The sequence below is a fragment of the Falco punctatus genome (assembly GCF_963210335.1).
Source record: "Falco punctatus genome assembly, chromosome: 10".
NCBI classification, from domain to species: domain Eukaryota; kingdom Metazoa; phylum Chordata; class Aves; order Falconiformes; family Falconidae; genus Falco; species Falco punctatus.
Window position 1 is genome coordinate 16,273,210 of NC_137590.1, and position 13,449 is coordinate 16,286,658.

Here is a 13,449-nt window from a genome sequence, read left to right on the forward strand (position 1 = left end):
GGGCAAAAGAGTTCATTTCAAAGGCGAACGGCAAATGGAAGAGAAAGGGAAGATCATCACCTCCTCCCCTTCCCTAAGGGCTCTCCTTCTGGGAAGCTCCCCGGAGCGCTCCCGAAGCGGTGCCGGGCGGGTGCGGGAGGCGGCCCCGCAGCCCCTGCCCGCAGCGCTGCCCGCGCTCCTGCTGTTCAGCGCGGAGGTGCTGAACGCGGGGCCGCCGGCCCGGGGAGGGGGCACTCGGGTGGTCCGGCCCTGGCCCCGGCCCCGGCTGGCCCGGCCGTACCCCCCCCCGCCGCCCCCCCGGCACCTGAACTTGCTCCCGGCCGGGCAGGCGGCTGCAGGCGAGGCGGGGACGGTGCCGCGCGGTGCGAAGAGGCGCTCTGCCCCGCCACCAGCACTGGGACGCGGGGGCCGGGGGGCGCCGGCCCGGGGTGCCCGGCTTTTGGGGGAGGGAGCAGCACCGCGGGCTGAGCGGAGCAGCCGGGGGTCCCCCCGCCCCCGGCGGCCGCGGGACCCGCCGTTTCCCCCCGGAGGGAACGTGGCTCCCACGCGTGTCTCCCCGCAGCTGCCAGGCGCTGGCAACCGGGCGAACGTCCCCGGGTCCCCGTCCCGCCCCCCGCGCCCCTCCGCCGGCAGGTAAATAAATACGGCCGCGATGGAGCCCTGCCCGGGGCTGCGCACGGGGCTCAGCGTGCGGCGGGGATTGACACGTAAGTAGGGCTTTACCTCCAGGGAGGCGGCTATTTCCAGCACAATCCCCGCCCGGGGCCGGGGCCGGGGCCGGGGCGGGCGGCGCGGCGATGGCGGCGCGGGGCCGGTGCCCGGGAATTGATGGGGCCGGAGCGCTCCCGCCGCCGCCTCCTCCCACTTTCTTCGGCGCTTTTGTGCTCTTCCGGGGAAGGGGGAGCCGCGCCGGGCGCGGGGAAGGACGCGCCAGCCGCCCCCCGCCGCCGCCGCCAGCCCCGCGGCCGCCCCGCAACTTCCCGGGGCAGCGGGGCGGCACGGCCGCTCCCCCCGGAGTTGGGGCCGGGCCCCGCGGCCGCCCCCCCGCCCCGCCCCGCCCCGCCCGCCACTGCCCCCCCCTTCCTCCTCCTCCTCCTCCCCGCAGCACCGCGTGGAGCCCCCGCGCATCCCACCACCCCCCACATCCCCCGCCCGGGGCCGCCGCCGGGGGCCGGGGGCCCGGGGGGCCGGTGCCTACCTGGAGCGGGGCCCGGGGCCTGCCGGCCTGCGCCAGCCCGGCGGCGCGGCTGGGAGCGCGGGGCGGAGGGACGGAGGGACGGAGGGAGGGGGCCCGGGCTGGCGGCGCTCCGGAGAGGCTGACAACCAGCTGCTGCCCGGGGAGAGGGGCCGGCGCTGCGGAGCGCGTCACTCCCGGCTCCCGGGGGGGGGGGGCCGGGGAGGCGGAGGGGGGCGAGCGGGGCCCGGCCGCAGGCGGAGGCGGCGGGGGAAGGGGAGCGGGGCCGCGGGGGGCGGGCGCACCGGGCCGGGCGCGGCGGGGGGCGCGGGGAGCCGCGCCTGGAAGAGCACATTGTGGAGGGCCGGGGAGGGCCCTTCCTCCCGGAGGAAGAGACAATGTCCAGGGCCGGGCGCCTGCTGGAGAGCCGCGAGAATGCACGGCCGGAGGCACGGCTCGGTACGGCACGGAACGGATCGGTACGGCACGGCCGGGGGGGACGCAACCCGCTCGGGCATCCTCCGCTCGGCACGACCCGGGGGGGCTGTCACCCATCCGGGCACGGCACGGGGGGCTGCAACACGCCCGGCTCGGCTCGGCTCGGCACGGCACGGCACGGCACGGTGAGCCGCAGCCCGGCCCGGGGACACCCCTTGCAGCCCGGCCCCGGGAGCGCCGGGCCGCGCAGCGCCGGGGTTTGGCCGTGCCGCGGGGTGCAAGTTGCGGGAGCCCGGCAGCAGGTCCCCGGGGCGCGGGGGGGGTTGCCCCGCAGCCCCCCTTCCCCTGCGCTCCGGGGGTGCAGCAGGGCCCAGGCCCCGCGCTGCCGCCTCTGCTGAATCCTTTTGTTTCAGACGATTCTCCCTCTCGCACCGTGGGAGCAGAAGAGGACCCCGCTCTGCCAGCAGCAGCAGCACTCAGCGCCGCAGCCTCTGCCTGAACACTGGATCTCAGCTGCTGTTAAACCAGCCCCTCTTCAAGCCAGTTCCGTGACAGCAAAGCTGCCCACCACGCTCAGCCGTGCCCCCAGCACAGCCCCGTTCAGGGCACCGTGCCACCGGGTCCCCGGGAGGGATGGGGATGCTGCACCCCGGCTCCAGACGGGCAGTGTGGGGTGTCCTGGTATCCCCCAGGGCTGGTACCCGCTCCCAGACAAGGCCCTGAGGGCAGCAGGGCGGTGACCTCCCGCCCGCCCAGCTGTGGATAGCATGGCCTCGATGGGTGCCAGCACCTTGGCACACCCCTCCCCAGCCCATCTCATGTCTCTCGCTGTTTAATGGTTACGAAGGAAATTTTTATGAAATAAACCAAGTGTAACGGATTCAGCAGCGGAGCCTGCGGTAGGCTGGTGCCAGAGCCGAGGATGGGAACTGCCACTGCCACGTTGGTGTTTATGGCTTGTTAGTGCGGATGTCCAATTATGATGTTATCTACTCCCGAGTTAACGACTTCACTGCTAGGGAAAGCAAGGGAGGAGGGGTGGCTCAGGAAGATCCAAGGAGGCCAGAGGTGGGAGGTGAAAATGGGTATCGCACAGTATTGCATTTCCATCTCTTCGGGGCTGATCCATGGAGCCAGAAGCTGAAGGGTGAGAGCGGCTGGGGGGCCTCCCGCAGGAAGCAGCCAGCTGGGAGGGCAGCGGGCTGTGAGCCCCCAGCTGCAGGGCCTTCTCTGCTCCCTTCCAGCTCAATGGCTGCTGCTCCTCCCTGAAGCTAAAATAAAATCCTGACCATTTAAGGTGAACCGGAGACTTGTGTGGACCTCAGCGGAGCCGGCTTTTAACCCCTTCCCATTGCTGGGCTTTGTTTCCTCCTTGCGCTCCCTTTGGCTTCAAACTAGACCAGCTTAAAGCCATTTAGGAGAGCAAGTCCCCCTGGGAGCAGCCTGCCCCTCTGTTTGGAGAGCTCGCAGAGGACACAAACCAGCCAGGGTGCGAGGTTTGAAGCACAGTCACTATTCTGTGCTGCCTCACCATGTGGACACTTATTTTATACTAAGTGCCTTTGTGGGGGTTAGGTTAATCCACTTTGGAAATGGATTAACCTAAATTTCGCATGGGCAAACTTAGTGCCGAGCAGCCGTGTCCACACAGGGAGCAAGGGAGGAACAGCAGTTCAGCAATAGCTGCTGGGCAGGAGCTTTTCCCCGGGCAGGAGAGGGGTCCTGACCCCAAGGGGGGGTCACTGCCGTTACAAGTGGGGTCATGAGCCCAACAGAAATGCAATTGTTTGTGCCAGCACTCAGGGTCACGAGGCTGGCCGAAGTGGAGCTCACCGGCGGAAGAGGGGCTGCCTCCAGAAATAGCTAGGGAAGCTTTGGGAAACAGCACACCAAGCTCCTTTCCAGTGGGTATTTTTTGGATTAAATTATCTAGGGGGAAATAACTGGCAATTAGATATAGAACTGGTAATAATAATTTATCAAGTTGTCATGAACAGGGGTAAGTGCCTTACGAGATTCCACGTTAAAAAAAATGCACACCACAATAAACCAGTACTACTGTTATTATATACACATCAAATATATTATTTATAAGCTGCTTCCTTCCCTCTGTCCTCACAACGTGTTCATTAAATCTGGTCCCTGCAAACCCCTTCACGCAGACACAGATCTGCCCATGCAGAAAACCAGGGGCTCCCCATCAGGCTGTGCTGGCCCAGACAGGGTCCCGTCGGCTGCCACCAGAGCCACACGTCCTAGGAAGAGCCGTGCCCTGGCTGCAACAGCCCCTGCACCGCACAGCCTGCCCACGTACCAGGCAGTGACGCTTCCAAGGACATCGCTGACGGCGCCCTGACCTCATCTGTTGTAATTTCCTAAGGCAAGGCTCCACAAGAATACCGGGACTGCTGTCAAACTCAGGAATAAATGGCATTTAAGGCACTGTAGGAGCTTAATTGAATAGTTGTGGTGGTGATGAGTGTGAGCACGGTGATCTAGTGGTGAGAGCAGGGGACTGCAGGACAGCAGGATCTGGCCACGGTGCCAGAGGAGTCACTGACTCATGGGCGACCTTGTGCGAGTCACTTGATGTTCTTGTGCCTCTGAAAAGTAGGTTAAATAACAAATGGGCCCTCCTGCATCGGGTCCTCTGTGACCACCAAACCCTACGGGGTAATAAGCATTAAAAAAATAATCTCACAGAGGCAAAGCCAGGAAGGAAAGATGGGCAAGAGGCACAGCGCTGCAGAAGAGCTGCCGAAGGAGAGCCCCAGTCGCATGGCACGAGAGGGATACGCAGCTCTTATCAACACTGTATTGTAACTGATCTGCCATCCAGAGCAGAGTCAGGAAAAAAACAGAGCATAAAGATTTGGGAAAGGTTATTATAGACCAGATTTGTTGTGGGCTGCAGGCTGTATTCATTCCCATTTCATCTTAGTCGCTCCTTTGGTAAAAGTAGCAGTTGTTAGCATCTGGCATATGGATGAATAAAAGGTGGTTGGTTTTTTTTCCCAGGAGCCAAGGCCAAGAGATGGAATGGAAATACAGCTCCGTACTTTATGGCTACACCAGTCACTGCCAAGTAAAGGAGCAGGAAAGGAGTTTTTTCTGTGGATGGAATTTGCCTTCCTCTGGAGTACAGGGAATGGGTACCCGAAGCGACGGGTGAATTGCAGTCAAATATCCCCTAACATTTCTTGCCAAAGCCTGAACCCACAGCACCACCAAGAAAGTCTGTGTTGCGTTATACATTGAAGATGACCCTCACAGCTTATCTCTTGGCCACCCAAATCAGAATCAAGCCAACATAAATAGAACCACCACTAAACCCATTTTTGGCCATTCTCAAGCCATACCATGAGTTTCAGAATCCACCTTTGCATGTAACATGGACGCCTCAGAGATACACGCACTCCTTTTGCAGGCACACAGCTCACAATGTGGGTCTTAGGAGCCTGTGCAACCAGGCAAGGTGCAAGCCTGCCTGCGCAGGTTTAACAGCAGCGGAAACAAAAGCACGTACGTGATTCAAGGTTAAAAAGCTGAACCACACAGCTTCATCTTCTATAATAACGGAAATCATTAATAATAGTTCGCGCTCTCAAAGTAGATGCCATCCAAGCTCTTGAAGAGCTTTATTAGTGAGCGAGACCTCAGAAGTCTCTCTAAGGTATTATCCCCTTTTTAAAGGGAGAAGGCAATTAAGAAACAGCCATTTGTGTGACTTGATCAAAGTCAACATATAGCACATCAGCACCTGAGCTTGGGAGACGATGCAGAAAACCTCACTGTGCAAAGCCTTCCACAGGTACAGGGCAAATGGAACTGGACCCATGAGACTGTTCCATGGATGTCAAATGCTTTTGTCACCCTGAGATTCAGGTCTTTGCTTTTTCCCCTGGAAATGTTTCCTAGCACCACTTTATGAGACCTGAACCAAAGCTTTGTTTCCAGTTCTACTGGGAACAGACGCCTTTGATGCTGGTTGCTGCACAGGGAATGGGCAGCATCTCTCCTCATCAAATAGGGGAGGTACTTGGAAGGAATGATGAATTAAAGACAGACAGTGTGGGGTTTGGCCCTACTCATTCAGGGTTCCCAGAAACAGGCTCAAGCAGCTCGGCTTTAGTAGGCTACTTGGACCACACTGCTGGATAAAGTGCACTGGGGGGTAACTGTGCACAGTGGAAGGCAATCAGCCCTAATTACCCACGATGGATCAACCCCAGTGCAGAAAAGCCTTGTTGTGAAGCAAGCAGGGAACCCACGTGGGCTTTGCGTGGCCCAGCCTGTGCGGGACCCAATGGCTGCGTCTGTGCAGGGCTGAGCTCCATGGAGTCACTGTCACCAGCTCAGGGGACTCCACACATCCCAGCCAAGCGCCACTGACCCGTCCTTCCTCCCAGGCACTGCAAGCACAGGCTGCTACTGCCTGGTTCGCACCTGCCTGCCATGTCCTGCTCCTGTGTGATGCGACCCAGCCTGCTGCTAGCACAACAACCATAGCTCCCCCGAGGGTGAGATAAACTTCTGAACAACCCCCAGCCACTTCCCCAGGACCTTAGTTAAGCTGCACAACAACCCAGGGAAGCAAACAGAGAGTGGGAAAGAGATCAGCTTCTCTCCACTGGTGCACAGCTACCAGTGAGTAAAACAAACCAGACCAGTCACACACAGCAACTAAATACAGCTGAGCAGCTCAGGAGGATGAATTGTGCCTAGCATCGCTGGAACTGGGCAATGCCACCTCCTTTCTTACAGAAAAGAATGTGATTTTCCCCCAAAACTGCAGAGTCGGGGCCTTGGCATCACATCTCATTTGAAGATGAAAGCAGCAGTGGCAGGATTTATCCCAGCCAGCCCAAGTTGGGGTCTCAAATTGTTTGCTTGCATTGAGCACTGCATTGAACAAACACAAAGCTCACCTGTAATGCAGCTATGCTGGGAAAAATACTGAAAGATGTACATAACAGGAAAGAAAAGCTCCTAAGTTTTTACTAGCTGGGAACATCAGAGTTAATTCCAATAACAAAAATGAGTTGACCTTCACTGAAAGCAATCCATTCACACGAGTTTGAAGCCAGGCTAAATGGTTTGATCATCTGACCTCCTGCATCTCATGAGCCATTAAGGCCAAGGATGAAAGTTTTGCTAAACTATCTTTGCCAGTAAAGAACGCTGTTATGACAGCCGGACCTGCCTCCTTGGCTTTGCCTGGACAAAGTCTGTCATTTAGGGCAGGATTGACGTTTACCAGGCAAAGCCCACTTCTGCCACCAACCCCACCAGCAGGCTTTGCTCGCGCAGACCTACCGGCAAGCCTTTATCGTATCGATTAAATCTATTTCAAACAGCTATGGTCATGATGCCTCACTCTGTGTACGGCCAATATTGCCTTTTCTTCTGTGTGTAAGGGTGCAATTAGGGAACTTCTCTAGTGCCCCAAAGTGTGTTAAAAATTAACAGCAGGAAACAAAGATCTTCACAAGCCAAGTAACAGCCTCTTGAATGGGAGTTATCAAGTTGATTTAGAGATATTTATTCCTGGAGATGTTTAACACCCTCTTTAATGGACTGGGAAGTATCTTATCATTCTCATGTGATGCAAACGCATCATCCCACTTCCTTCTAAATACTGACTGCACGCTTCGGCCTTCTCTGCACATTGATGAACACATACAGCGTTTCTTGGGGATCCCTTCGCTAAGCACTCCAACAGGTCCCAGACCTCGCCCAGCAGCTGCCAGCTCTGCCAGATTTGTTTCTGGTCTCTGGACTACATGAAATGAGACGTTTGCAATTCTCACCAGTGAACTTACAGACTGAAAATGAAAACCTAGTGTGCCTTCTTCTACAGCTGCTTGCTCCCCTCCCTGCCTTGGCTGCCTCCCCTGTGCCAGTTCTGCACCCCCAGGATTAGTCTGGAGATGGATCTGAAGCAGAAGGAAGCAAGCGAGCTGCCAGAGGAAGATGTTCTGGTAATACCTGAGCCTTCTGAGACACTGAAGTGAGCAAGCGCTGTAGCAGGGGGACCAGGGAGAAAGGAGAGTGGAAGGAGGAGGACTTAACATTGCAAAACAGCCTCTGGTCATGAGGCTCCATGAGCTCCCAAAGCCTGCAGAGGATGCTTGATCCTCACCAGCACTCGATGAAGCCAACTTCTTGTACATCCGTGGGATCTGAACCCCTGCATACCTCCCTTCCAGGGTTACTGTGGTGTTTGGGTTAAAATATTGCCTGAAATTGTGTTTTGTAAACTGCTTCACATCCATGCACCATCACACACTCCAGGTTTACTGGGAAATTACTGGGTGGATGGAGTGTGTGGCAGTGCAGGACAAGGCTCTGTCCCTCTCAAACGCTTACAAGTCAGTGTAGCAAAGCCATAGCAACAAGAAAAATGCTCATGTTATTTCTCATCCAAGAGCAGCTCCTGCTATTCACTGATTGCATGACCTTCTGTCAGCAGTCATTGAAGCAACCTTTCAAAACATTTCTGTATCATTTAAATCTGGTTACTCGGCCCTGGACTGTATCTGCCAAGGTAGCAGCAACATCTCCAGAGCAGAGAGAGCCTGGCATTTCAGTGCTAGGATTTGTTCTCTTAGAATCTCTATATTCCACCAGCCACCAGTGGAAATCATGCCCGACAGTGTGGAATGAAAAATAAATCTAAAGCTGAGTTTAAGTAAGACAGAAAATGACTGCAATAAACTCGAGGAACCAACCATTTAAAAATCCTAATATTTAGCGTTTGAAAATAAGGTGGAAGGATCATTATAGATAAACATCAAATATCTTCTTTTCATTCCTTTTTGCTGCTAGATTGGGAAGGTCAGAAGTTCAGAGATGCTTTAATGCCTCAGTAGATACCCTGAAACATGGCTAATTCAGCACTCTGTGGCCAGAGTAAGGGTCCCGATTTATCTCACACATGTGAGAATTGATATAAAATGGGAATGAAGGAAGACTCACACCCCAGAAGCTTCTGCATGTTCTAGTGAACCCAACTTAAGCAACATGGGTCACAGTTGTTTTCCATCATGCCAAAATAAATGTACTGACTCTGAGAAATATACTGAAGGATATTCTGCAGGAACTCTTCATTTTGTGAGCAACTATGTAAAGAGCTCCTCTTCTGACTGCATTTTGTCCCTAAGCAGAGATAAAATGCTTTCTCTAAAGTTCTTCTGGCTGTGCTTCCTTCTGGAGACACTGTTGCCTTGATACTGATGTGCTTAGCAGCACTAATAAATTACAGTTACACATACACTTTTTTTTTCTCTGAATAATGAAGTTAAAAGGCCACTTTGGCATAAATTCATTCATTGTTACCCCAAGTGAAGCAAGTTCCTCCCTGGTGCTGCTGCATACAAATAATTGCTTTTGGCAAAAGCCTAGCCTAACACAAGTGCGTTGCTTAATTTATTTCTGTTATCACCATCAAATGTTAGTGAGTGCAAGGCAGTAAGGTGGCATGGCAGCAAAGCTGTGCTAGAGAGCAACGAATATAATTTTGTAAATATTGATATACAAAACCCATGCAGGGCATGTTTGTGTAGTGCAGACTTTAAAAGCAGGTTGTATTTTCTTCCTGCCTTGCATCTGTGGCAAAGTCAGAATTATTTCTATCCTCTTTAGAGGACTTTGCAGTTTGTAAACACCTGGAACTCCAACAGCTGCAAGCAACTCCCTAACCCTAAAGCTCCCTCCCTGGGGAGAGGGAGAGCAGCAGCCCACGTTTCACAGCCTGTGTTCCACAAAGACTGCCAGGATCCTCCAGGCAAAAAGGATGGTACTGTCATGTTTCCAGTGCAAAGTATGAAGAAGGAAAAAACCAGTAGGGGAATGCTTTGCAGAGGGAACTGAAGCCTGGTATTGATAGTATTACACACATTTTCTTCACATAGACTTCAGCGTGAGCAGCTCCGAATACAGCCACAGCTGCCCTAGGAGCATGGCACTTGTTTCCCCAGGGGAAGCTGGGGAGCATCCCGTATCTCAGCACGGATGGCACCCAAGCCCACTGGATTTTCTCCAGCATGTCCAACCACCTGTATCCTCTCCAGACTGTCATTACCTCCAGATCTGATGGAAAGCTTTAATCTGTCAGAAGTCTGAGCAATAAGACTGATCTTTTGTTATTTTGCTCTCAGAAACCAGTTTCAGCAACACGCTGAACAGCAAATTTTACTTCTTCCAAATAGGTTTTTCCCTTGGCTGCAGCAGCTTGAAAAGCTTAGAAAGCTGCACTGCAACATACTGATGAGAGCTCAGGAAAAGAAAAACTTTAGAGGCAGAGAATAACATCAAGCCGTTTGATTTATGATCTAAACCAACAACTGCTGGTTGCCTCTGCTGGTCCCTTTTTTGTTCCTGTATGACATATGCTTCTATTCCAATCCTAGTGAGCTTCAAGATTATTCATGTTACATCTATCTAGTGATAGCTCCAGTGCAAACTGCTGCACCAAAATTCAGGGTATAAACTCAAATCACTAAATTACCAACCGAAGTTGTCAAAACAAGCATACCTAGGCATGCTTCAAAACTCAAGATTCAGTACTAAAGCCTGCCAGCTTCTGGGGTGTTTTTTTATTATGGAAATAAGATCAAACTGCACGTTTTCTACCTGTATAAACTGGGTACAGTAGTTTAATGAAGCTTCATAATGCACTTCTCTTGCACAGAGCTTTGGAGCCAAGAAGAATTGGTAGAAAATGCATGAACGGTAACTAAACAAACCTCTCAGACGGTCCTTTCGTATACACCAAACTTAAAAGAACTGCCTAGAATGCTGAAAAGTACAGTCAGCCTTCATGGCCCACTGAGCCCTTCACCTTGGTGAAGAACAGGTTGGTAGCCAACAGTACAGACAACAGCAGGGTCTGCAACCCCAATATCTCTCTGCTAGGAGTTGCACCGAGACCCAGCAAACACTTTGCAGAAGCCAAAGGTGGTTGGAATATGCCAGCTTTCAATCCTATTTATCCGAAAGTGGTCCTGAGGCAGCCATCAGATGACACAAAGTGACGCATCCATCCACTCCACGTCCCCAGCCCAGCCCACCCCAGCCCAGCCCAGCCCTGCCCAGCTCAGCCCAGTTCAGCCCAGCCTAGCCACCCGGAGCTGTCCATAGTTCTACTGCCCGACCCAGCTCGAGCGCAGGACCTCGCGTATTGCAGCCTTTCACATTTCAAAAGCTGCAAGATAACGTACTGCAAACAAAACCTTAAACCCACTCAAGTGTCCAACATTCGCAAAGGAAAAAAGCTGCAACAAACAGAAGTGCTTCCTGTCAGGTGCCATTTTGTCCTCCAGCAAGAAGGTTTCACTGCTGAAGTGACAGAGGAGCTCGGTACCTCTCCAGCTCCTGACAGCAAACCCACATCTGGCATTTTACACCCCGGCAATGGATGCTCTAACCAATGTCCCCTTGTGGTGCCACTAGATGAAAATACCCGTTGGGCACGACTTCACAGTTCAAGCTCTCAGCAATGTTTTCCACCACTGCATGATGCAAACTCTTTCACTTCTTGCAGCTGGCAGTAATGTACAAGATCAGATTCAGGTTTCAGTGTGCCGGAAAGAAAATCCAGCACTGGCTTCCAGTGCAGATTGTGGGGAGCAAGTAAAACATACCTTTCTTTTTATAGACTGTTTCCATGGTGCACAGAGGTTCCCATAGCTAATTCTGCAGCTGCAGAACTTCAGAAAATTGCACAGCCTGGGTATAATCCTGTGGCAGTCTGCCCCATCCATTCCTGAATCAAAATCCAGTGGCGTAGCACTGTCACCAAACAACTGAGCCTTCTCCTACTTTGATGTGAGAGTGGAGTGGCTGCAGTTGAACTTCTTCAAGTTGCCAGTCAGTTTAACAGAGCACCAGAACAACCGAAGACAGGTCTGGGTTTCAGACCCCACCAGCTAAAGCTCCAAGGCAATTAAGAGGAGTTAAAGAAACAAATTCCTATTTGCCATATTTGTTCTTAAGACTATGTTTTGGAAGAATTGTACATCTAAAGAAGGAGCAGACTGTTATAAGCATTAACTGCATCAACTCCATCTCTGCTCCTCTCCACTGACACAACTCTGAAGTAGGCATGTTTGCTTTCTCTGAGCCAGAAGACCAGAGGCGCACTGCTCTCCCAACTCCCATGCACCAACCCTCACGGTACTCAGTCAGAGCCCCACCTGCCTGGGACAAACTGGCCATTTCCAAAAGCATCCTCCAAAAATCGATGTGCCAAGCACCCGTTACTCCCTTCACCCCTTCAGCACGGGCAGAAACCTGCTATGCACCTCACACTGCCCTGTGCCCAGAGCGCCACTCACCTGTTCCTGTGAATTCATTACCCGCAGCTTCATTTGCTTCAGATAAGTAGAGGTGAGGGGCATGTTGTAGTCAATGATCCCAGAAACCAAAGAGGAAGGTGGTTCGCTCTCTGAAGATCAGAGGAAAAACTTTATTTAGATACAGGGATGTGGAAGCACAAACCTATGATGTGTTCTCATAATCGTTAAACATATGTATTTAGAAGCACTTCAAATCCCTAGTGAGAGCTGGTGCCCGCTGAGCTAAGGTTCCTATAAGAACACGACCCCACCAAGAACATAATTACAGAACAGATGTTGTTTTGGGAAAAAAAAAAAAAAAAAAAAGCATTGCTGTCACCTGCAGAAAAGACTACACATAACATGTAATTTTTCAGTCTACCAAACTAGAATGGCACAGAGGATGAAACCGAGTCTTGCTGATGCCTCAGAAGCATTTCCATGCAAATGGGATTTATGCAGAGGTTGATGAACAAGAACATATTTACAGCTTGCTTTAGTATTGCAAAGTCTTGCCCATTTTGCTGGGATTCCCTCAGGTAGGAGTTAACATTAAGGCAACTTATTAAGTATCTCTATCTGGTGATGAAGATTATTTTTAACACCCTCATTAAAACAGAAACTTAATTTTAAAGGTCTTTAACTTAAATTGTTCCTGTTGGTTCCTCTGGCTGCGTCATATCGAGCTCTAGAGATCACTCTAGATTCAGACCGCTCCTGCAGATCACTTTGTCTAGCCAGTCCAGAAAAGACCCCATAAAGCAAATGCTCATGCTTTTTCTGAATTCTCAAAGATTTGTCAGCTCTGCCATCACTACTGTGGAGCTTGTGAGCTCTCGGACAAGAAGACTGCTAGAACTGTCTATTCTAACACTGAATTTACAAGCTCGTGCAATGGGCTCGTTCAACAGGGAAGCTGGCGTTTCCCACCGGCGTGGCTGCTGGCTAAAAGGAAGATTTCTTTGCCTTCAGTACAGGCAGATGCAAGTGTGGTGAATTAATCCAGCCTCCCAGCCCATTCTGAAGGGATGTGTGGTGCCCACTGGAAAGGAAGCTTAAGCAACAACGGATGGGGAAGAAAGATTTCCAGGAGCTGAAGGTGAACCAATAGTGGGAGGTTTTCATTCCTGCCTCTGAATCTCCCTGGCTGGCTTGCATTTTCTGGGGTCACTGGTTTCACAGGCACCTCTGACAGCCCCTTAAAAAAGAGCCTTCACAAAATGTTTTACAGCACCTTAGAAAACCCATCAACCCAAACGTAATGGGCCTGCTTTTCAGAAATGCTGAATATCAAAAAATCCCAGTGAAACTCAGCAGATACTTCACACCTCCGGAAATAGCAGATCATGCCTGATTAAGAAATTACCTGACCCAAAAAGGGTCTGTAAATGACTTAAAGCTCACACAGTTTTTTGCAAAACTTCTGTATCAAGATGCTAACTGAGTCCATGGAAATACAATGCTTTTTTCGCAGGTCCATCTTACTCATCCCTGGGCAGC

The 13,449-nt window shown here is 52.4% G+C and overlaps 1 protein-coding gene and 1 long non-coding RNA gene across 7 annotated transcripts in view; one reads left to right on the forward strand and one right to left on the reverse strand.

Annotated features, from left to right (window-relative positions):
* Positions 1–13,449, reverse strand: part of NOL4L (nucleolar protein 4 like) — a 63,897-nt gene that overhangs the window by 25,570 nt on the left and 24,878 nt on the right. For 4 of the 6 annotated variants that reach the window (XM_080404394.1, XM_080404398.1, XM_080404397.1 and 1 more), the window contains exon 4: positions 11,950–12,059. In XM_080404394.1, the coding sequence (XP_080260520.1) occupies positions 11,950–12,059 (110 nt within the window). Of the gene's footprint in view, positions 1–723; positions 1,165–1,198; positions 1,337–11,949; positions 12,060–13,449 lie in introns of those variants that run through there. The other 2 variants (XM_080404399.1, XM_080404396.1) reach the window with 2 other exon arrangements.
* Positions 1,465–2,492, forward strand: LOC308070467. The gene is made up of 2 exons (XR_013930741.1): positions 1,465–1,653; positions 2,026–2,492. It is a non-coding gene; the product is annotated as an uncharacterized lncRNA (long non-coding RNA).